General features: G+C 40.7%; 1 protein-coding gene across 2 annotated transcripts; it reads right to left on the bottom strand.

Moving 5' to 3' along the window:
- Positions 1-215: 215 nt before the first annotated feature.
- elmo3 (engulfment and cell motility 3) lies at positions 216-23,538 on the bottom strand. Of its 2 annotated transcripts, XM_067589051.1 has the most exons (21): positions 23,285-23,538; positions 18,696-18,804; positions 16,247-16,287; positions 16,059-16,131; positions 14,467-14,517; positions 13,985-14,154; positions 12,962-13,061; positions 12,713-12,864; positions 11,275-11,353; positions 10,513-10,563; positions 10,259-10,381; positions 9,160-9,282; positions 8,948-9,052; positions 8,565-8,673; positions 8,295-8,431; positions 3,485-3,648; positions 2,720-2,832; positions 2,515-2,619; positions 2,194-2,273; positions 2,022-2,102; positions 216-1,840 (listed from the first exon to the last, which is right to left on the bottom strand). In XM_067589051.1, the coding sequence occupies exons 2-21, from the start codon at positions 18,771-18,773 to the stop codon at positions 1,628-1,630; spliced, it is 2,148 nt and encodes a 715-aa protein (XP_067445152.1). In that variant the 5' UTR covers positions 18,774-18,804; positions 23,285-23,538; the 3' UTR covers positions 216-1,627. The 2 variants fall into 2 exon arrangements, with proteins under 2 accessions (XP_067445152.1, XP_067445153.1); XM_067589052.1 differs by lacking the exons at positions 8,295-8,431; positions 8,565-8,673; positions 8,948-9,052; ... (10 more) ...; positions 18,696-18,804; positions 23,285-23,538 and adding an exon at positions 6,138-6,376.
- Positions 23,539-23,920: the final 382 nt, after the last annotated feature.

Raw genomic sequence — 23,920 nt, forward strand, 5'->3', positions numbered from 1 at the left:
CACTGTGGCCTAATTACAGCAACAATATCCCTTTATGCTGTATGTATGTAACTTTGTACTGTTCTAACACTGTATGATGACAGAGAGGGTGAATTACAGACTGTGAAGAGACAGTTAAATGAAGAATCGAGTATAAAATGTGTTGATTTTATAAATAAACCAAAGTCTGGCTACATTTTGCTGAGTAAAACACACACATAATTGTATTTCTTCAGTATGAATCAAACTGTTTATTCATGTCAAGACACTCAAAGCGCACAATTCAAAGTGAATAATATCACAGTGTGTCAGGAATGCACTGCAGAGGACAGTTGTGATTGAAATGAAATAACCCAATGACAAAAACAGACAGAGAACCCTCAAACACACTTCATGACAGTTCTTGAGTAGCTGCTTCAAGTGTCACCACTGAATGCTTGGTGAAAAAGAGTATAGCACACTGCGATTGAGCATGTCGTCTCCATCGCATTATAATGTGTAAGTACCCTGTATAAAATGGATCATTTTTATTATTGAACCAGGATTTAATTCAAGTCTGTTCAGGCAAACCTAAACATCACTGATTGCTTGTCATACAGATTTACAGTGATGATTGCTGGTAGTTTTTCTCATCAAACTGTTGATTGTGACAAAGGTGCAATTGCATATTGTTACTGTTTAAACCTAAAAGAAAAAAAAAAGTGAGCTTGGTACCTAATGCAAATCTGCATTAACATGATTAAAGTCACACAGACCTTTCAGAGCATCTCTGCTCCACAGTAATTATTATTGAGCCACTGGAATCCGTACAAAGTACCTATTGAGTTTCTTTTCAGATGTCGGAAATGATTCTAACATGTACCACATCTTACCCTAATGAGGGCTATTTAAAGCTACAGCTTGTCAAGCTGAATTGAGAAAGCAGTGTTCTGGTTAATGCCCATTTTTAAAAGCAACAGAAAAGAAAATACAAGAAAGTAACAGAAGACAGAAATGAGCAGAGCCAGCCTTCTGAGACAGATCAGAGCATCTATGGCCTCAACCAGAAATAAGCAGCCGTGCACACAGGAATACTCCATGTATCATACATAGATTTAGATATATAAAATGATTACAAAACAAATTTAAAGTACCATTACTTGAGTGGGTCCACTGTACTGTAGAGGATAAACACAGCTCCAGTAACAACGGAGACTTGGGAAAACTATAATTCTTTAAGTTTCCAGACAGATGAGGAACAGCAGAGAGAGGAGGAATGATGAATGGAAAGAAGGAGATCTGAGCATCAACTGATTGAAAACAGAAATCCCAGATGACGAGTGATAATCTTCAGCATTAGTACAGTATAGTTATTTGATAGCAGTTCACATCCAAAACTATTGCTGTGGCTCAAGAGACAAAGTCACTTTCCACATTTTATCCTGTTCCATGTTTCATTGGGTGGAGAAGATCAGTAGAAGAAAAATCTATTGCCATGTTATGTTATAAATCTGTGTTAAAGTAATAAGTGCATGGATGCACAGGTCAGCTCTCACAACACAATCCTCTTATTTCAGACATCCACACAGACACACATATATATTTACATACACACACACACACACACACACACACACGTTGTAGATGCACTCCAGCATATGCACACACTCTACTGCTCAGTCTGGCTGAAGTCGTAGCAGAAGTTGTAGTTGCTCGGCGGTTTGGGGACGACCGGTGCGCTGTCGGGGATGGGAACGTTCTCCAGATCTAGGAGGCGGAGCTTAATCTCCATAGAGAGGAGGATCTCCAGCTCGCTGCGCATGGATTCGCTACTCATGTCCCGGCCCAGGAGGACGCTCAGTCCGTCTGTCCACAGGCAGAACTGACAGAGAGAATTAGCCAGTGAATATACCGTTTATATTCTTCTTGCTGTGTATTATCATGCATGCAGAAAAGAAGTAAGAATGAAGCAGAAAATCTACAAAAACATTAATCTATTTCAGTAAATCTAGGGGTTTAGGAAAGTTTGGGAAAGGTCATGCAGAATCCAGATCAGGACTCACGTCAGTTCTGGAGGGGGCGATGAAGTTCAGGCTGTACTCTTCTACATCATATGTGATGCTAAATGCCAGGTCCAACACCTCCTATAGGGAGAGACACACATATGAACACAATGAGACTTACGTCGGGAGGTGAACGTGACCATAATCTGAGAAGTTTAGGAGTGCTGCTGACCTTGTTCTGTTTGCCTTTGTTCTCCTTCATGTGAGGACAGTCTTTTCCCGTCAGCAAGCCTTTAATATCTGCTACTGGAACTGACGGATGAGGAAGAACAGAGAAGTTAACTTGATTAAAAATAAAAACAATATATCATCGTTCATTACACAATATTCCAGCATTAATATAAATTCAAACTGCCCAAAGAACTTTGCCTTTGAACAGCAGACGTCGCCCCAGTCTTCACCCATCGTGCATTAGTACTGTAACACTTGCCACATCTACACATGCACACATGTTAATATTATTTTCCAGTTACCCTGCCCAGCTTCAACTCACTCTTCTCCTGCAGTGTTTCAATTGGTGGATTGTCCGTGTCTTCCTCCACGTCACCGTAGTGAAGCATTTTATGATTGGGCGACAAGCGGCAGTACCACAGTTTATCTGACAAAAAGCAGCCAATCACAGACCATGGTTAGACAGACAAGGCAAATTCTGCTGTCTTTATAGGGTGTGTGTGTGTGTGTGTGTGTGTGCGTCTCACCCTGTCTGCGTCGGCTGCTAATCTTCCTGAACATCGTTCCCTGACACAGCCTGTTGAGTCTTTGCTGGCGGATCAACTCGAGCAGCTCTGGCTTTAGACGCTCTTTGAGCTCACTGGAAAGAAGCACACAACAACATGCTCTGTCATATTGTTTTTGCATACAGTTTGTAGCTTGAATATTGTGTGAAGGAACTTTGGATTGAAGACGAGGTTTGCAAGTAAAGACAAACAAAAGGGATCGCATCACAGACCAGCTGGCCAAGAATGAATCCAACCTGTGTGGTTGACCCTCTAACACACTGTTACACTCAGTGTTTAGTGACAAACAATGACATAATAAACAGCGGCACGGCTGCTGACCTGTCAGCTGGTTCCATACGGGTGGAAACTATCTGGAGTCGTCAATACAGGCTCTGCTACAGACACTGTGTTGCTTCACTTTTTCTGTTCTAAAATCATGGATGGAACCATCTACTTACATAACCAATCTCTGAATCCTGTGTGCATCACAAGGCCACTCAAACAGAATTATCAAGTCTGATCAGTTCTGCATTGCAGAAACATCCAGTCTAACCAGTCTTCAGCTGGTATTTGGTCTGGACATAATTTTAATTGTTTCCACAAAATCAGTTTACATTTTTTTCTTGACTGAAGAATCCTTCCTCTCAGTGATCTGAATTTCCTTGCCATGCTTCATATAGACACTGCGACCCATAAGACTCAGTGTGAGAATATGCATATGTCTGTAAACATCCAGCTACTCACAGTACGGGTGGAGCAAGAGTCTCCTCCTGGTGCAGCCGTTCTGTCTGCCGCAGTTTGAGGATCTCGCTGTAGTTCAAAGCATTAACTTTGTTCTTGAAGAGCTCCAGGGAGGTCGGCTTACTGGACAACGTCCTGGTGATCTGCTCCCTCACTACCTGCATCACCTGGGGATGGAGAAATGGCAACAGAGAGGTTACACAATGATGAATAACAATAAATGTGTTCTATGTTCAAGTGCAAGTTGAATTTCAACAAGGTCCACAATAGTCCATGCAAATATGAAAAAAGGACAATAAAAGATTCTGATTGACACATAGAAGACACAGAGAGAGAAAGAGAGAGAAAGAGAGAGAGAGAGAGAGAGAGAGAGAGAGAGAGAGAGAGAGAGAGAGAGAGAGAGAGATAGAGAGAGAGAGAGACAGAGAGAGAGAGAGAGAGAGAGAGAGAGAGAGAGAGAGAGAGAGAGAGAGTTCAAAGGGACCCTTTTCCCTTGCCAAAATTTAGCCTAAATGTGGAGCATTATTTAGCCTCCTTCCCGACAAGCTATCATGACATGGTTGGTACCGATGGACGCCTTAGGTCATCTAGTTTCATATATTGGTATCTTCACTCTAGCTAAAACTGAGCCCGCTACAGCCTCTGAAAGACAGTCATGTGTTAATATTTTTTAATGCATTAAATATTTAAAATCAATTAAAAAATGAATGTGTTAATTAATGCACTAAAAATTATTTTTTGGTGGTCATTGTCTTGCATATCGCATTTCATTTATCCATGTAGCAGAGAATTATGCATACAAATCTGCAGAATGTGTGAGAAAAAAATCTCAACTAAAAGCTTCACTTACTGTTTTTTTTTTTCTGAGCTTTCAACCCCACCTCAGTCAGTGAATGGTGATGAGAGATTATTTAAGAGATTATTTTATCCTACGTACTGTTTCCAGGGTGAAGAATGAACTTCCAAACTCAGAAGAGCGTGTGTTGTTCAGCACAAAAGTGGTTAGCAAAAAAACAACCCAGAATTTATCTCCTACGAAATAAAATGACAGAAATACAGAAAATACCCCGATATTTAGTGGTTTATATGGGTACCGAAGAAGCTCCTGCAGTTTACTCTACAAGGCCAGCACATGGCCCATAGATTGATAATAAATCAGTAGGAGCACTTTACTTCCTCTCCTCCACTCTTTCATTCATTTCTCCCTCTAAGCCACACCCCTTGGCTCCAATCCATTCATATATTTTCCCGCCTACTTCTATTATCAGTTTAAAGTTCAAGAGCCAACACTCTCCTAGTTCACGCCGTCTAATCAAGCAAGCCTATACCTACTTCCCCTCTTCTCTTCCCCACACAAGCGCCAGTCAATGACAAGTGTGCTCTTTATTAACCCAGTTAACTGCACCATCCAACCAACACCCTCATACCAACCATGTAGAATTAGTGCAATCAATGACGGTTAAGCTGGGCGGTTATTTTATTGAACAATTATGGTGTTTATTTTCATAACTGGATGTTAACCCCCCAGATGAAGTCTATACAAAAATCAAATCTATGTTTAATAAAAAATAATATGTAAACAAGTCCCTCCAGATTTAACTGTTGTGGCAATGACTCAGCGTTTGCTACACTCATGTGATAGTTTGTGTGTGTGTGTGTGTGTGTGTGTGTGTGTTTTCTGCATGACTTGTTAATCTGAGGCTCACACACAGGGACGGGGGGTGACCCTGCCTACCCTGAGACAAGAGCTCAGGGCAGTTGGTCCAACTGTGCGCTTGCGTGTGTGAAAAATCTATAACTCCCCTGATTATACGCACCTCAGCTGTAAATAGTGAAAATCTATATAAAAATCTATAGTGCTATGAGACCGAGCCAGCTCCAGCACTATTTGTCCTGCTCTCGCTTCTCTGACACACACAAGCGGCTCTGCTGACCTAGATCATTCCTGTTCACACCCAATTTGACTGATTGTGAACAATCAGCGGCTAAAGTGTAATTTGACCCAGTCAGTGCAGCTTTGTCTACTTTGGAGACGTCTCTCCACACAGTTATGCGCTATTACATATAACGATTACAAATTATTGTGTGTTACAACAAAAGACATCTGCCGATTGGTTATTTATATACATTATGAAATAAAAAGCAGAAGTCTCCACCCAATCCCCGTTGATGAAAATTGAGAAATACCCAACAGCTGTGTGCTGCACAAGAGCTGAAGAGTTACAATCGGACAAGGGTTTTTAATGTGACTGAACCGTTTATGACCAGAGAATGACCGAGTCTATCCATCTGGCAGCAGTGAAATCCAAACTGTCATTCTATATTGTGTGAACATGAAGGGACACAAAACAAGCGGCTGGAGTTTCACACTGTGACTCCTCGCTGAAGCCCCCTGAGCCAAAATAACCTCACTGTCCAGCAACTTTCACATGACACAATCCTCGGACCTCCACTTCACACTCTGTTATGTCATCTTAACTATGTCTATCATGAACTGTCAAACTTTTAAACTACTTTGGAGTATGGATGAAAGATCTGTTGTTTTTTTTTTTGTCTCCACCTGACACATTTATAGAAATCACTGATATCAGCTGTCCAATAAACAAACTACTTCATACACATTCAAACCAAGAAACAGTACAAAAGACAATCTTACCTCCATCTTTCCTCCGTTTAGGGCACAACTACTTTGACAAATGTTTCAATCCCAAATCTGAATTCCCCCAGTTGTCGCCAATCAGAGAAATGAGACGGGGATGACAAGCAGTGAAAGTGACGGAGGGAGAGAGACAGAGATCACCTACATGACAGGAGAGGTGCAGGTCTGTGGCTGTTTTGTAAACAGACACCCTGATACTCTCACACACATGCACACCCCCCACTGTCCAGCCCCTCTGTCATTTAACTGAACCGGCCAATAGAAGCGATGACTGGCAGCTGTCTCTGTTCCCTAAAACCCCGCAGCATGTGCACTAATGCTATATTAGTGTGTCTGTGTGTGTGCGCTCGAGGAGGATGGCCGTTATAACAGGGGGTGTATAGATTAACGCAAACACATTCACGTGAGCACGCGCACACATAGACCAGCAACAGCAGCTTGTAAATATTCAGCGGTCAAAACTAATGGTTGCAGTTGCAAGGGTGATCGGATGGAGGGAGGGTGCTTTGAAAGAAAGTCTCACTCCCACACAACAGCACAAAAACTTCAAAATTTATTCTCCAAGTAATGAAACCTAAATTTGAGATATCACATATACCTCCACCACCTCTTTTTCTTTAGTTTCTCTACTGCTCCGCTCCCTGCAGTCCGGCCCTGTCATATTGTTTCCAGAGGTTTTACGTTCCCTCTGTTGTTGTGTAATTACTGCTGATGCCCTGGGCGCTTTGTTTTCCTCGTTTCCTTCTCCCTCTTGTTTCTGCCGCCCACCACGCTTCTCTTTGTCCACCTAATGCCCCTTTGTCCTTGCCCCAAAGCACCCTGGGTAGGGGGCCGTGGGCAAAAACAAAGGCCGGTCTGCTGGCCTGGCGCTCGGGACACTGTCCCGCTCCTGACAGGTCAAAAGGTCACAGAGTTTTATTGCCGCCAGGAGAGCACTTTGTTGATGACGGATGGCTGTGTGTGATGTTGAAATGCGGATCAGGACAAAGGCTCTACCGCTCTCCCTTTCAGGACGGCTAGATTCTCAACATTTCTCCCAGACAAGACCCCGCTGCTAAAGGCTTGACTCAACCTATTACCATGGTACAAGTACTACACTGTGGTTGCAAGGTGACTGTGTGTCCTTAAATGCATGCTCAACTCTGTCTGTGGGGGCAGGTTGGGGATGGTTTGCATAAGAATGGACCTATCAGCAAGGCACAAACTTACACAAATCCACCATAAAATGGCATTAAAACTGAATTGAAATTAAAATTGAAATTTGAGCTGAACTATCTGTGTGTAAACAGGCCTCCTTTCTACTCCTTAAGACTTGGAGACCAGGCCTTTGCTGTTCGGGCAAACTCAGTATCCTCTTTGAAATCTCTTCTTAAGACACACTTTTATCTTATGGCTTTGTCTTAACTGTTGTAAACATTTAAATTATTTTTATCTTGTTTATATATATTTATGTTTTGGATCTTATTTACTTGTATTACCTGTTTTTATTGTAAAGCACTTTGCTTTTGAAAGGTGTTATATAAAGAACGTTATTATTACTTGTCTGGAGGAGTTTTCCCTCATATTAAAATTTATGTTAGTTTGAAGCTTTCATAGTTCATTAAGGTGATTTATCTCATTAAATGCTTTAAAACCTGCAAAGAACCATTTGCACCATGATTGTCAATGTGCCACTAAGCCATTCACCAATATCTTATAGTTATAATCATTGCACTATAGTAATCTTTCCACTATCATCACCTTAAGTATCTTTAGGAGACACAGCTTGTGTCAGAGCGAATTAAATCATCTACCACTGAACACTGTATTCTTCCTGCTGGGTCCTTTGAGAAGAAATGCTATTCACCTGAATGGATGTTAAGGCTGATATTGGGTAAGTAGTAAAATAAGTGAGTAAAACATATAAAAGTGGGGTGAGGTGGTGTTAGAGCCACAAAAATAAAATATCCATCCCACAGCGTTGGGATGGATATTTTAATCTATGGTCGTCCTACCTCATAATTTAATGGAATCCTTAGAGTAAAAAGAAAACCAGATGAGTTTGAGGCTATCCTTCCTTGTCAAAATCCTCATTAAGACAAAATAGTTCTGAGGTGTCCAGGACTGAGCAGTGAAGCGAGCCATGCTATATTGTACTATGCAAGACTATTGTACCTTGTCAAAGTCCTCCTGTGTCGCCCTCATCTCCTTCCAGGTCTTGTTGAGCAGCTGAATGCAGACACAGAAGAGCTCCTCCATCAGCCGATCCTGACTAAAGAAGATGGGGTGGTAGTCAGAGCCCGTCTCTGAGGCTGTTAACGGAGAAGGGGATGGAAGAGGTTTGAGGTAAAAAGAAAAAAAAAAAGAAAGACAATCAGATTAGAGACAGTTGACCAGAGGTTATGCACAAAGCTGTAGCAAATAGCAGGTTGATGGTCGACTTACGGGGCTCTCCGATACGAAGGATTTCACACAGAATGAGTGTGAGCTGGATGCTGCTCCTGGCAAACGGACACTCGTGTTTGTCTTCCCTACTGCTGTTCTCCAGGACAAACTGAGAGAGAGAAACAAATTGCAAATTGAAGCTTGGCCATAAAAATGAAGCCTCTATCATAGTATATTAGCCACATTTATTGGATCATTCAATATTTACTGTCCTTGTGGTCAAGCGCTCTTTTCCTGCATACCAAAACCAATAATCAAACTTATTGTTTATGGAAAGATTCATGTTCTCAATTCTGGATACAGTCAGTCAGAAAAAAAAGTAATATACATATCAGTGGCACAGAAATATCAGTTTAAACACTGAAAAGATAAATCATGCTCACCCTGCTGTAGGCATCAGGATAACGTGAGGCAAAATAAAACATGGTGTCCAAAGCTAAAAGACCAGGTGGCGTTCGCACCAAGTCCTGACCGGGGTTACTATTGTTCTGTAAAGAAATGATCAAAGAACAATGTGACTTTTATTACTAGGACTAATATGATGAGAGTTAAAAAAACAAATATTACAGTAGAAATTCTGACAGCAGACACTTACGGAGAAGCCCAGTTTCTTGAACTCTTTGGCGCAGAGAGAGCGTCGTCTCTCGTTGCTAAGACTGTTGTCACTTTCTGACTCAAACGCTGCCTGCCGCAAGCCGTGAAGGATGTCTCTCTGCTCCTGGAGTGAAAAGAGGAGGAAGAAGATCAAATTTAAATGTTTACTAGGGAGGTGGATGTTGAGTGGACTTTAAACTGATGTTGAAGATAACCTTAAGCAGGTTATTTATAAAATAAACATATTATTTGATATTATTTTGTATTTTTGTCATGACAAAAATGACCTAAGACTGTAGTCCAAGACTGTAGCTAAGCTGCTGCTTATAGTCCTGTCTGTAGCTTGTTAGTATAAAGGCACACTGTATCTAATAATTTCCATTAAGTGTGAATTTACCTCTTTGTGTTTTACATAATTGCAATATACTTCAAAAAAGCAATTAGAGATTTGCCTATAAAATGAGCAAACAGACTTGGTGTCAATGAATAGTTTACATTTTCTATCATTAATCAATGATACTCAAAAATGTGTTTTTCTTCTAGTTACGTCACTTGATTGTTTGAGCTTCACTGTGCTGTACGTGTTTGACACCAGGAGTTTGTTTTCACATTCATCTGCTGAAGGGAGAAGTTTCTCTGTTCTCACCTTAAACCTGAGTTTAAAGGGTGAACCTACGACCATGATTTGTGACATCACAACTAGTTTGGAGCCGATGGTGGGCCAGTATGCACATTACTCAAGTGTGATGTGGAAACGTTAAGCCTCCGGAGCACATACGCTGAAAATGGACTTTATAGTGAAATAGGAGACATCTTGTGCTCAGCAGTTAATGAAGAATATTCATAGATTCTGCATTTTTAATGCCGGAGAGGAAGCAGATGTCATTTTAATGATTTTAATGAGGTAATTTAACTTTTTTTTGTGGAATAACCATATCAGACACAAATTATTATTCCAAGCAGAGTATTTTTTTAATATTTAACATGTCTGGAGGGGATCTTTAACAATTTAACATTAACCTTATCATTTAAATTCTTAAAATGTATCTGCGGGTGTAACAGCAAGTCATACAAATGTTCTTGTTCATGTCACATCTCACCTGGCTGTAACAGTCCAGTGGCGTCCTCATTCGAGGCTCCAGGTGATTCAAGGTAACTGACTGTAGGACATAGAGGTAGTGGGCCATCTCATCCTGGACTGAACCAGAACTATGGATGATGTTCTGCAACAAATGCCAAGAGTGTTTAATCACATTCACAACAACTGCACCGCAGTGAGGTATTCTTTCATAATATGGTCACAGAGATACAGAAAACCATGTGAAATACAAAAGTAAATAAGAAGAAAATTTACTTTATAAATGTACTGACGTAGATTCTTCTTATTCAGGAATGCAAACATCTCCTGGAAAAGAGAAGACAAGGACAGACAGTTACTAGGATGCAATGACGTGTTTCTAACATGGGGTGGCGATACAGGATCAGTAACAAATGAATGGGCTGGACAAGAGTTTCTGTGAGACTTTGGCCTCTGTGACGAAATCATCACTTACTGGTACATGCATCTCTAACCCAACCTCGTTTTGGTCAAGACTAATTTGCTGATAAGAAGGGTGGATTTGTTGACCTACTAAAAAAGTGAGGAAGTGTGATTGTGTGTGATTGTGTGTGTGTGTGTGTGTGTGTGTGTGTGTGTGTGTGTCTGTGTCAGTGTGTGCATGTAACAAAGAGAGTCTGAGAGAAAGGAGACAGAAGGCTGAATGAAGGAACTGTTTCCGTACAATGAGAGAGGAGCAGGAACAGAACAGAGGGAGAGAAAGCCTCGACTGTCTACAGCAAGTGTGAGACGACCTGACAGAATGAGATAGTTGGGTCTCTTGTGTGTACGATAATGGTTTGGTTGCTGCAATTAACCACTTTTCACCCAAAGTTGCGTGCATACCAATCTGAGCCTGTCATGTAGTAAAGAGTTAAGATGACTGAAAATGAAAAACCTCAGCTAAGTTAAAGTATGCACAGTGCAGATAACACCATGAGGAAGCATGCTTGTGAGTTTGAACAGCTATAAGTAGAAGAAGAACAGCGTCCGAAAACAAGAAGCAAACTGCAGCAGCACCTGTCTGTCTGAGTCTCCGGCTGTTTGTAGTAGTGCCATAAGTAGGGCCATGGCTTTAGTCTGGATTTGCTGATTCGTCCTGAAAGAAGTCAGAGAGTGTTAAACAAACACACAATTTAATATTTCACAGCTGTATGAAAAGGTGTGTTTAGGAAGGGGAACGGGTTGAGATTACAAGGTGTTATTGTTTTAAAGCTTTTAAATATATCATGAATGTATTGTGTCTGACTATGAAGCCTTGGTGTGATAAATGGTAGACAAATGGTGCCATCTGTTTCATGTCAGTGGTATTGTTAATATTAGCACTAATGTTTAACATATTACATGTAACTTCCTGTTGCAAAGACAATGCTGCCACTTATTATCCCCCCGCCCCCTCGACCCAATTATTTCAGCAGGGGGTGAAAGTTTTTCTCTTTCCCTTTACTGAGGTGTAGATCAACAAATTTTCTAAGTGTTTTTTTTTCTTTGTGCAACACAGAAATACAACAGATTTTCTGCAAAATTGTAATGTTGATGTACAGTGGAAACCGCCTTATAGTGATCATGGTTACAGTGATCAACCGCTTATATGGATCAAAAAGCTCAGGACAGAATCATTCCTATACAAATGCTGTTTAAAATCATTTGCTTATGGTAATCAAATAGTCCGCTTACAGTGTTCATTTTAGATCTTTTCATACATGACAACATGTGGAAAAAAAAAGTTAAAACTACAGTAATTCTATTTTTTTAAATTTTACTCCCATGATAAGTGGCTTTGGCCGTCTGCTTCCAGCTGGCTACGTGAAGCTGGTCCCGTGTGCACATTGAAATCGTGATGGGAAAAAGAAAGTAATTTTCTCTCACTGAAAAACGTAATCTCCTTGAAGCTTATGACAATAAAAGGGGGCGGGGGTGAAGGGTGTGCTGGGGTGGGGTGGGGGGTGTCTAAGGAAAGGATCACCGCTCTCTTCGCCTATTCTGCCACGGGGAAAAAGAAGGAACTTCTTGTCATTGGCAAAACTCAGTACCCCTGCTGCTTCAAAAATGTGCACACACTGCATTTTGAAACAGTCAATAAAATTCAGTAAATAGCGAAGCTGCCTGTTTCATTACTTTATATTCATGAAGGCTAATAAATATACAAATATCAATTAGATTGTAATCTGCATGAGAAATAAAGAAAAAGAAAAAAAAAAGTGGCTATAATAATCATTATCCGCTTATAGCGATTAATTTGACCTGGACACATGTGATCACTATAAGCGGTTTCCACTGTGTAATGAAATGTAAAGACTGACAGAGGCTGCCAATCTCCTTAGTTCTAAGAGTGACTGGAATTACTTTAAAGACAAAAAGATAGTTCATATATCAAAAAAATGTAGCGGCACATGTTTTAAGTATTTAATAAATGTATGACAAGTCCAAATCTGCGTTTTGTTGTTTGGTTACTTACACCTGGAGGTGAGCAATAAGCCTCTCCATAGTGACTCCCTGTTTGACTTTCATGAAGAGGCCGTGGCTGCTCAGAACCATGCTCTCCAGGATGTCCAAGGACACCTGTTGAATCGATGCATCGGTCGCCTTGGCGTTGACGAAGCTGGCGATCTGAAAGGACAGGAGGAAGAAAGGAAGTGCAGTTAAGGTCAGGGAAAACTAATGTGACAAAATACAACAGGCTGTTGAAGAGCAGCAGGTCAAGTACCTTCTCGATGAAGATTGACGAGAGGTTTTCCCAAGAAACTATCCCATGATCCATCAGCTCCATGAAGCCTGTCAGTGTGTGGGTCATGATCACAGCAGGCCTGAACAACACAGACACACATAAACATAAAAGAAATGTATGTATTATGCAAATAAGCCCATTCACACGTTAAGACACAAGAGATACACACAAGTACAGGCTTTCAAATAGCATTCAGACAGTCGGTTTAATCCTCTCAGTAATTTTCTTACTGGTTTAAAGAGTAAATATTTACACTAATGCACTCTAAACCGTTTCCACCATGTCACGGAGCACTAAGGCTTCAGATCTCTGTGCTGCTCCTACGTGCTACAGAAGTTCAGCGAGTTTGTCAGCATTCTCTATGATCATGGAAACTGCTCAACATTGATTCATTAATAGGCTTTAAAGTGGAACTCCAACAATTTTACACATCAAAGTCTGTTTATAGATCTTGGGGAATACTATTACACGTGAAAAAAGTTGTATAAAACCTTTTGTGAAGACTACAAGTTTGAAAATGAAGATAAAACCTAAAAAAGAAATCTGGGGTTTGTGGAGTTAGAAAGAAGTGTGCTTACTGGAACTCTGTATCCTACTCCTCTCTACTTGAAGCTATCAGCTTGAGGCTACATTAGCTGCTACTAGCATAACACATCCAAATCTCTAACCGACCTGTTGACAGTCAAGTTGTATTATGGGTAATGTAGGCATCGGGTTTTGACGAGGAAGAAGAATATGTAGAATAAAAAAGGATGATATCCCTAGTTCTGTGATGGTGGAAACATTTTTTTCTGCAGAGTACGTGTAGCTCCCGTTTGTGTCCCCAAGTACATTCAACGGGTAAACTCCACTTTAGCTCAGCAGGATATACATCTAAATATAAAGTAACCTCTTCATCCCTCAGCACCAGTCATATCTATCCGAAAACAGCATTCCAACACAGCCAGGGACACTCACTCTTTTTCTCTGTCAGACACACACACACACACACGGAGTACTAACTCATTAGAGTCTTCTACTATCTTGACCAATAGGAGGTGTCCGTCCCTGCTGATGAACTCCTGAGCAAAGGTTACGTCTGTGGAAACGCCCGCCAGTTGCTTCAGTGAATCACAGCGCACACCGTTGTCCATGCTCTGGATGCCCTTGTACAAGTCATCTGCACAACGGCCCTGTGTTCCCCAACATCACAAAATACACAAAAAGAAACATATATGCTCACACAAACCATTCTTTTCTAGTCGTTCATATGTGATTGATGCTCTTATTTGAAACTGAGTTACGTGCATTGGCAGTGACAGATCAGTGCTGACTCGCACGCAGCTCACTGTAATTTAGCTTCGTGCAGAATGTAAATGAAAGAGTGACGTAGAGAGTGAGAGAGTAAGAGACATGGACAGAGTGAGAGACAGACAGCTGGAGGAATGTGAGAAGAGGGAGGTGAAAGAGGGACGTGGCTGAGAGCCTGGTGGATGCAGACTCACCGGTGCCTTGGTCAGGCGCAGAATGCAGCCGTTCTTAATGTCCAGACGATTCTACAACACACAAACAAACACACACACACACACACACACACACACACACACACACATACACATACACACAGGAAAAAGTATTTTGAAACCATTAAAACACTGACAGACCACAAGGTAGATGAAGTGGATAAAAGTAAGTGAGATGCATGCACAGACCACAGGGAAGAGAAATATGTGGGATGCAAGTACACAGCTGACCCACACACACAGATGTAAACATCACAGTAACCCACATACACACACTCACACTTAAAAACTGTAGAGAAAGCTATGACTAATTACTACTGACAGTCAGCAGTTTAAGGGCAAAACAATGACACAGAATAAATGGATAAAAACAATCCAAAAGACAAACAGACTGTGGGCATGTGAATATGCATGTGTCTATGTGTGTTAGTGTAAGTGTGTATGTATATACAGTATCTACACATATATCTAAATACGTAAGCGTGCACTTCTGGTCACCAAAATTGCAAAAGTTAGTGTTTTTGCAGCTCAAACTTGTTAGATAAGTTTAAAAACTCTTGCTAAGGAAGGTATCTAATTCAAACTTTATGAAAATATGTCGGGCAGTCAGTGCAGATCGCCATGAACAGGAAGAGCTGTTTTGTGCCTGAATTGAAAGCCAACTGTAGAGATTGATTGTAAATCTGGGCAGACAGATTCAGTAAAGATGCTCGGGGCTGCTGCCAGGATCTGCACTGAGAAAAAAAAACAAAAACACCTTCTTCTATTTCCTTCACTGTGTCTTATCCTTTAACCTAAACAAATCTTTACATAGACGTTTTCTAAAGATTGCTGTTGAAAGCAGGAAATAATCACATTATTACACTGCATGCAATCAAGCTAATTGTTCCTCACACTCATCAAGAAGCTGCTCTTAAATAGAAACATGTGTTTAACGTCAAACTCTCTGACTTCAAAGTCTGAGTGTAGAAGTGCTAAAACTAAACGCCGGCTGTGTTTCACACGCTAATAACAGCACACTTATGACTTATCTCACTGCTGTTTATTACAATAAATAAAGCATCTTTCTCTGCATTTAATGGTTTTTACAGCCCTGCCTTCAAAACAAAGAGTGGAGAGGGGGGGGGCTTCCAGTGGCAACCTTTTTAAAAAAGGTCACTTGACATCAAGAGGCTCAGTGTCTTTCCAGCTGTTTTTCTCATTTTCTTTCTCTCTCTCTCTCTCTGTCCTTTTTTCAGTCTGTCTCCTTCATTTTTAATAGCATTAATCAAATTCTGTATCCTGGGCTCCATTTTTAAGCCAAGTAACTTCAAGTGGTTTGATTTTCAAGGGAAACACACACAAAAGCAGACTGATCTCCCAAAGTGCTGACAAAGTAGTGATTCACTGATTCACTGCAGCGCTTCGACATCTTAAAAAGAGATTTACATCACGCTTGTCTTAAAACGTAGAAACATCTGAGGACTGACTCAAGTCTGTTGCTCAATTTCTTCAAGATGTGTTCGAATACTTACCGGATTGATTCACTGGTGTGGACAAATATTTATGTTGATTTGTGTAGAGATGTGACTCACCGATTCAGTGATGTATGTCTGCACACCATCAGCGTACTGCAGGGCAAAGTTGTCAGGACCTGCGAGATTCCAGCTACACACACACACACACAGACACACATACACTGATATAACCGATCATGGTAATAAATAAAGCTGAATGATAATTATATCAAACCACAGAGACACAAGAGTCCTCATCAACTTACCCATCACAGACCTCCTTTATCACAGCAGACAGAGGCTTTTTCTGCACAGAAATACAACAAACAGCTTATAGTCACTAACACACACCTGTTGCATACATGTGGGTCATACCAAAAGGACTTAGCAGACTCTACTATCACAGTATTTTGTCTGTCAGGGAGCTGAACACATGCTACGGTAATGACATGCTCTTATGGGATCAGGGCACCACAGCTATTCTCGCTGGCTGCAAACCTTGTTTGCTGAGAAGAGGAAATCCTAGCGCTCCCCTACGCTTTCTGAACAATGTTACCCTCGGTGCCCAGATCCCTCTTAGTACACAAATAAAAGCCAGACTACTTCCATGTCTGACTCTCAGCTATCCTGCTATTAGTGGTCAGCCCCGCGGTCAACCAATCAAAATGTCTTCGGGGTTCTGTGGTAGACCCAGTGGCTGCTCTGTTATTAGTGGCGGCTGAGAAGGTCAACCAATCAGATGTGTTCAGTGAAGTTGGCTAGACCAATGAGAAGTGTTTGAGGACTGAGAGGATTGGTTGTGATGCACTTGCATTAAAAATAATAACAATAAAAACTGTAGGACATTGAAATATTGAAAATATTTGAATTTTGAAGTATATATGAAGTGCCAGGACTTAAAAATGTGCCAATGTGCCACTTTCAGTTCTGCTGAAGTTTCCAATTGTTGAAGTTAGCAGAGAGTCTAGAAAGTACCTGTTAGATCCATTCTCTCTGTCAAACTCTGTCAAGTGACGTAGAGTATGTGAGTGTGAGATACACACACACACACACACACCCCTGCTGTCTGGTTAACAGTTTAAACTACAACTAATGCTCAGTCTTGCGCAAAGAAGGGCTACTTCCCCAACGTTTCTAAGAAAACACATGGAAAAGTTCCCCACCACTACATCTGATAAAAGCCAGTGGGTTTTATTATAATTTAAATGAATGAGTTGCAATAAAGGCTGTTAGGGTGAATGAATGATAGAGAAAATGTTAAAAAGATGACCTTCAAATAGTCGTGTTAGTCTAACTACCATTCAACTAATTGAATCATAGATGTTTATCATATTCACCGAGCCACTTTAATTATATGTGTGCTGCAGCAGTTTTATCAAACCACATCGGTAAGGAAGTGGAGATAGTCACCTTCTGTAGGCACTGTCATAACACATAGTCACCAAAAAGCAGTACGACACTAATATTATCTTCTTCTTTCGGTTTCCAGTGTGACAATAGTTATCTCAGCATTTCAGCCCTGACATTGTTACTCTTAACCCAGAAAGCCCCTTTTTTTCTCTGTATCATACATATATATATATATATATGTTTAAAATACCTAACATGTTTCATGTCAGTGCATGTCTGTGTGGTTTGATATGTTAGAGTTTCACTTCTTTTGTTTAAAAGACAAAACAAGTGTTCTACCAAAAATAACCAGCCAAAATAATCAATATACTGTGTATTGCCATGGATATGTTATGTCATCATTTTGATCTGATTGGTTCACAGGGTTGAGTAGCCTAATTACCCCAAATGAAACAGTTATGTTTAGGTTTAGTTAATGAGAGCCAGTAATATGGAGGCATCAACATTATCTCAGGCAGACAGTCTTTTGGTCACTTTGTGAAGTGGCAGCTTTGTGATTTGAAGACGAAGCACATTACATAAATACACATAAGTCCACAACGGAACAGACAACACCTTGTGTGTGACTCTTTCTCTCAGACTGCTATATGTACACATGATGTCAAGTTTAGAAATAAGAGGGCAATGAATAGACTCTGGTATGTAGTACACTGATAAATTGATGATCTTCAATAAAGAGAGGCCTGACAGGAGAGTTAAGCTCTCTGGAAATACTAAAAAGATTTCTGTTTTGGAAGGCGCACCTGTATATCAGGGATTTAGACACCAACCATAAACTACAATGTCATCGCTTTGAGTTGCATCTCTCTCTATATACTGTCTGTGATAAAAGCTGAAGCTGCCCAAAAAATTTTTTTTGTGGAAGATGAATTGGTTTTGTGTGTATTGTGATGTTCTTGCTTCATGCAGATGTCTGACCATCTGCTGGGAGCTCTGGGATCATTCCCACGTGCCACTAGCGGCAAAGCAAACAAAGTCAAATATCAAAGCTATCCATTAAAGGTTAGCGTTATGGTCATTGTAGCTGTCTTTCGGTTTACCAAGACCAACGGATTAAGCAGCCGGAGAGGAGGTGCTGCCTGGGAAGCTCAACAAGAAACCCCCATGATGGCTCAATGTCAGAACGTTGAGCAGCCAGCTGGAGCAAAGTCTGAGAACAGGCAGACACCAGACACTCTCCATGGATGACTGAGATACTAAGATGACATTTTTATAATTCATCTACCTTTTGCCAGCATTTAGAGCTTTAAAAGGGGGAGTATTTGGAATTGTGTGTGTCTCTCTGTGTGTGTGTGTGTGTGTTACCTGGTCCAGTTGTATGAGCTGGGGGTAGGCCCCAGGCATCTGGATGGCTATCTTCACTATGTCTTTCTGCTGTGGCATTTTGGCACCTCTTGACTGCACCACTCACTGGCTGTTGATGATAAAAGATAACAAAGAGTCAAAATAAGTCGCCGCATCATATCACATACGGAATCTGACAAAAAAAAAAAGAGGAAAATCTTTCATGGTGACTTCATTGTTTACCAGGAGGATGTGTGTGTTAAACCATTCAACAATAAAACCAGTAAACAGTCCCAGCCCACTGCAATTACAGATTGAGGTCGTATCTGGCGGGTCGACAAATCACAAGTGTGAATTTTACACTAAAATTTTGTGGCTGGGCTGAAAATCTAGATTCTAAATCTACAAATAATGTTGACTTAGTCTCGACTAAGGCGAGAAAAACCTGATCCATCACCTGGTTGACTTCACTTTTCAAACAGAAACATTTACACGGGGCTTTGCTGAACAATAATGCAGCGATTTTAAAACATGATAATGTGAGAGCTAACCAATCTGAGAGCAGTTTCTCTGGAAGGTGAAGTGACACGCCCCGTCCTCTCATGAATGACTCATGTCAGTCAATCCGACTATCGTTTTCAATATGAAGTTGTAGAGCGTTATGTTCCTCTTTCACTATGTATGTATGCGCCGAGCCAAACTGAGAGGACTAATCGCTGTCTGTACATGCACTATGGATTGTTGACTCATTCTTCTCCCCTTTCCAACTCACACACACATCATACACACATTTCCTCCTCAGCCTTCAGTCAGCATTCCCAGAGGATACAGAAGAAGCTCTTGTTGTGCTTCCAACCCCCCTCCCCCCCTCCTCCCCCCCACCCTCCTCCTCTTCCTCCTCCTTCCTTGTCCTTCTCCTTTTTCTCCCCTCACTCTCAGCACATGGAAACAATACAGCTGCGTCTGAATTCTTCTGTACGTTCATGAGCTCACGATGAAAGAAAAGAGGTCGAGCTTGTGCCTGCTTGTGTTCGGTGTGATTAATAAGCCCCCACCCTCTGCACGATCTCTCGGATAGTTCGCATACCATCGCCCCACTCTTGAAAAGAAAGCTCTCGCAGTTTATGGTAGGTTTCAAAGCAATGCTCCTGTCAAAACAACCACACGCCTTTACCGTCTTCTCACCTCACTCGCCCCGAGGCGGCGTCTCTCCTGATAAAGAACTACTTCAAAGCAATAATGAAATCGGGGACAACTGAGGCTTGACTCCTGCTGATTTTGATCTGCAACAAGATGCAAACATAAGCACAACAAGTCTGTTTTGGGATAGTTTACATGGACTAGACGGCAAGGAGAGCCTGAGGTTAATGGGTGATATTGCTGGTAACAAAAGATCAACTTTGCTCCAACAAATAACAGTTTGCAGCCTTAATCGTAATGGGATTTGAGGGAATGTAGATTTGTTGAAAGGCAGCTTATGAGTCAGCAAATTCAAGGGCAAACTCCTGCTAACAGCATGTCACGTCTCTGCAACAGCAAAGACCGCCTGTGGATCTTAAGCTGTGTGTATCTGTCTGAGCTGTATAATGATGAATGTGAAACTGAGTCCATGTGTCAGCTGGATGCCAAATTATTGGTTTGGTTGCACTACAAAGAGGGAAAGGAGATGTGGGTTTTGTGAGTTACACTCTGAGTAAATAATAACGAAGAATAACTTAAACTTTGATGTTTGCTTATTTAGGTCATGAATATTTAATAATCAGTCATTCAGGGGATTTAATTGAATAAGATGATGATGTAATGTTATTTTTGTGGCAAAGCAGGTGAAGACGTTCATTTTTCATTTCACTCAACTTCCCACAAGTCCAAGAACTTTTAGAAAACTGCCTTCAAGAAAAGAAAAAGGCAGCAACTATGTTACCATCAAAACCCTACACGGTTCCTTGTCTCATATTACAACACTGATATTCTATTAAATATAAATGCTAAATGGTAAAAGATATAAACCTCTTTGGATTTCCTAAACTGACACCCAATTACATCATGCAGCAGAAACAGAGGGGAAAAGGTTTGATAGACAAGTGTAGGAAACGCTTGTTGTTTATGTTTGTTGAAACAAACACCAGATTCTGGCAGACGTTAAGTCCAGAAGGGCAGTTTACAAAGTCACATCAGACAAGAGAAGTGAGTTAAAACATTCAGCGAAGTTCAGAGGACTTCCTGTAGACTGGATTTTCCCAGGCTGACGACAGAGCGCTATTAGTCTACATTCATTATGACCTGTCCGTACATGCTTGAAGCCTCATGTAACGCCTGATAGCGCTGAGCCTGCCCGACATTCTCACTTCATTACAACAAGATGAGGATATACTTAAGCTGGCGGTTTGAGCCTCGTCTCGTTTCCTCGACTGCAAAACAACACACAGCTCAGCAGGATTAGTGTTGTAACCTGCATTCTGACTCATCAAATCTATTTCATACCACTCATTTAATCACATCAGTGGATGATTATACATGTTTAAGAATTACTACTACTACTACTAAGAGGACAAATAAGATGTTCACATCCAACATCCAAACCTTGTTCTGAGATAATTTCACTGGTTAGATATTCATTTGAAACTACAGGTTTAAGCACTTTAAAACTAGCGGAATTTCTTAAGACAAGCGAAATGACCAGCCGGGAAAACCCTGTACACTAGATAAAGTGTCCATACAAACATATCTTTGGTGGTGTCAGTAGTCGTACAGCTATGTTGTAACCTCATCTCATGAGAAACAGAAATTATGCTGATCAGTAAAATGAAAGAGGGGAAGTTTCACCTCAGTGAGCTCCGTCTCCATGGAGGTTAACCACTGCAGTGAGTGTGTCTGTACCTGTCTGTGCATGTGTGTCAGGTCCTCTAAATGAAGTACATGGAAGCTGAAACTGCACCGTCTGTTTGCTTTGAAACAGAAGTGAAGTTGAGGTGTTTGTGCGCTTGACTGTCGCTGCAAAGGTAATCATAATAAACCATTATTCTAATGATAATAAAGTTTAATAAAGGTTATCTATTAATATAATATCCAGTTACATTAAATGTTGCGAGTGGGGCTTTGGAGCTGAAATTTCTCAACAGAAAATTTACAGGCAACAATTTTTATTTCATTTGTCTTTGTCAAGCAAAAGTTTCTTTGATAGTAAACTGAATGTTTGGGTTTGGACAAGTCATTGAAAACCACTTTGGACTCTAGCCCACTCTGAAGAAATATCATATAATTTTGGTCAGTGACTGATTATTAGGACAGTAGTAGTACACTATTGTAAACAGGCTGATAACAGATTAATAACCGATCATAGCTGTCATATTAATAGATAGTTAAATATATAAATTGATTGTTTCCCTCTCTATGGCAGGAGAGGGGGGGACAAGTTTGCCAAATTTTACTGCAAAAAGATGTAAAATGAAATGTCTTTCTTGTTGAGCAGCTGTCAGTGGCTTTATTCTCCCATCAGCATGTTGCTTCATTAAAGTTCCCCTTCACTCAAAAATGTGTTTTTCTTCTTGTTCCTACAGTTGGATGTTTGAGTTTCACCGTGCAGAATGATCTATGTGCAGAGTTTGACACTAGATGGCTGTTTTCACATCCATCTGCTGAAAGTGGAAAGTTTCTCTGTGCTCTCTGAAAGTCTGATTTTAAGGGGGCCGACGAGCATGATTTGTGACACCATAACTAATTTTGAAGCCCATCTTGGTCCAATATTCAACTTCTGTGATGTGCAAACTTGAAGCTGGCAGTGCACAAACACTGAGAATGAACTTTTCAGTGAAGTAGGAGACGTTTTGTGTCCCGCAGTTAAACTTCTGAAATTAAATTTGTTTGTATATTTATGTACAAATATATTATACATACATTTAATACATTTAATGAGGGAGGAGGAGATGCAATTCTAGGGATTTTAACAAGATAATTGAACTTTTTTTTTCACTTTCATATACATGTCTGGAGGGGATCTTTAAGCTTAAAGCCACAAGCACGTTCAGACCTTTTGTTAGTCTGCAGACCCCCTCCTCTCTCTCTCTCTCTGTCTCTGTGTGTGAGTGTGTGAGTGTGTAGTGGGAAGCTCTCAGCTGCCTGAAATTCATAACCTGACAGGGTGCCACCCACACACACACACACACACACACACACACACACACACACACTTACTATATCTCAAACACAGGACTAAATACAACGTGTTGGACTAAAACCAGGGAAAAAACTCCAGGCTAATGAGATTTAGTGAACTCTGATTTTGACTTTAGAAAGTGAAAAAATATACATGTAACATTCAAATTGTACACTGTAGGCCATTTCTTACGATGGTATTTTATGTTTTACACACTGTAAGATAGTTCAGTAAACTGAAAACTGAAGTGTTACTGCATCAATCCACCCAACTATGGTTTAACATTAACTTTCAAGGGAAAAGTAAACGCATGAGTGCCAATAAACGTTAAAACATCACCTGAACTGTTAGTATTTCAATAAAACTGTGACGACTCCTGCCACAGCTTTGTGAAAAGAGTCACAGCAGGTCTGTGAGAGAAATGTGAGAGTCAGCTGCACAGCTTTCTGCGTCCTACCTGGTTTGAAAAGGCTTTACTGTCCTGCAGGAACCGCCGCAGTCGGAGCGAGAAACATTTGCAACGGTGTGTTTTCCCACCTCAAAAACAAGCAGGTCAGTCCCCAGAAACGACTCTTACTCAGAGAAACATCTGAGCTGCTCGGAAAAACAGGAGGTAACTCCTTACAACAAAGTTTTCGGGAATAATTAGTTGACCTAAAAGTTCCGGGTTGGTTTGGAGTAGCTCAGGCGAGGGTTTGTATAAATCTAGCAAGATTCTAACTATCGTCTTCCGGTTATGAGTTTCAAAATAAATCCAACGTGTTTCTCTATAAGCATTAGCGTTAACAAAACTGCCATTATTTATTTATTTCATGGGTCAAATTTCATTCATACACGTCTATGTAAGATTTAACCTTCAGTCCTTTCATCACATGACTGTTAAGACCTCCAACAAATGATTTCAACCAATCATGATTGATATAATGCTTTTATTTTGAAAGAAAGACAATATCCTTTTTGGAAATGCTGTTGCTGCTTATATTTAGTTGGAGTAATTTTTCCTCCAAATTTCCAAGAAGTGGTAGAGGAGCTATAATTCAAAGTTCCGGGTCGGATACAGCTGGTCACAGCCGCCCCCTGCTGTCCCTTCTGA

This window comes from Thunnus thynnus, chromosome 5 (genome assembly GCF_963924715.1).
Source record: "Thunnus thynnus chromosome 5, fThuThy2.1, whole genome shotgun sequence".
Classification (NCBI taxonomy): Eukaryota; Metazoa; Chordata; class Actinopteri; order Scombriformes; family Scombridae; genus Thunnus; species Thunnus thynnus.

What these genes read in the sequence shown, in the direction of transcription:
- elmo3 (XM_067589051.1), bottom strand. Translation starts at nt 18,773, where the DNA reads ATGCCACAGCAGAAAGACATAGTGAAGATAGCCATCCAGATGCCTGGG. An exon ending in ATCCTGATGCCTACAGCAGG is followed by an intron (nt 8,674 to 8,947) that starts GTGAGCATGATT and finishes TCTCTCTCTCAG; the next exon opens with TTTGTCCTGGAGAACAGCAG. An exon ending in TCGCCCCCTCCAGAACTGAC is followed by an intron (nt 1,841 to 2,021) that starts GTGAGTCCTGAT and finishes TCTCTCTGTCAG; the next exon opens with TTCTGCCTGTGGACAGACGG.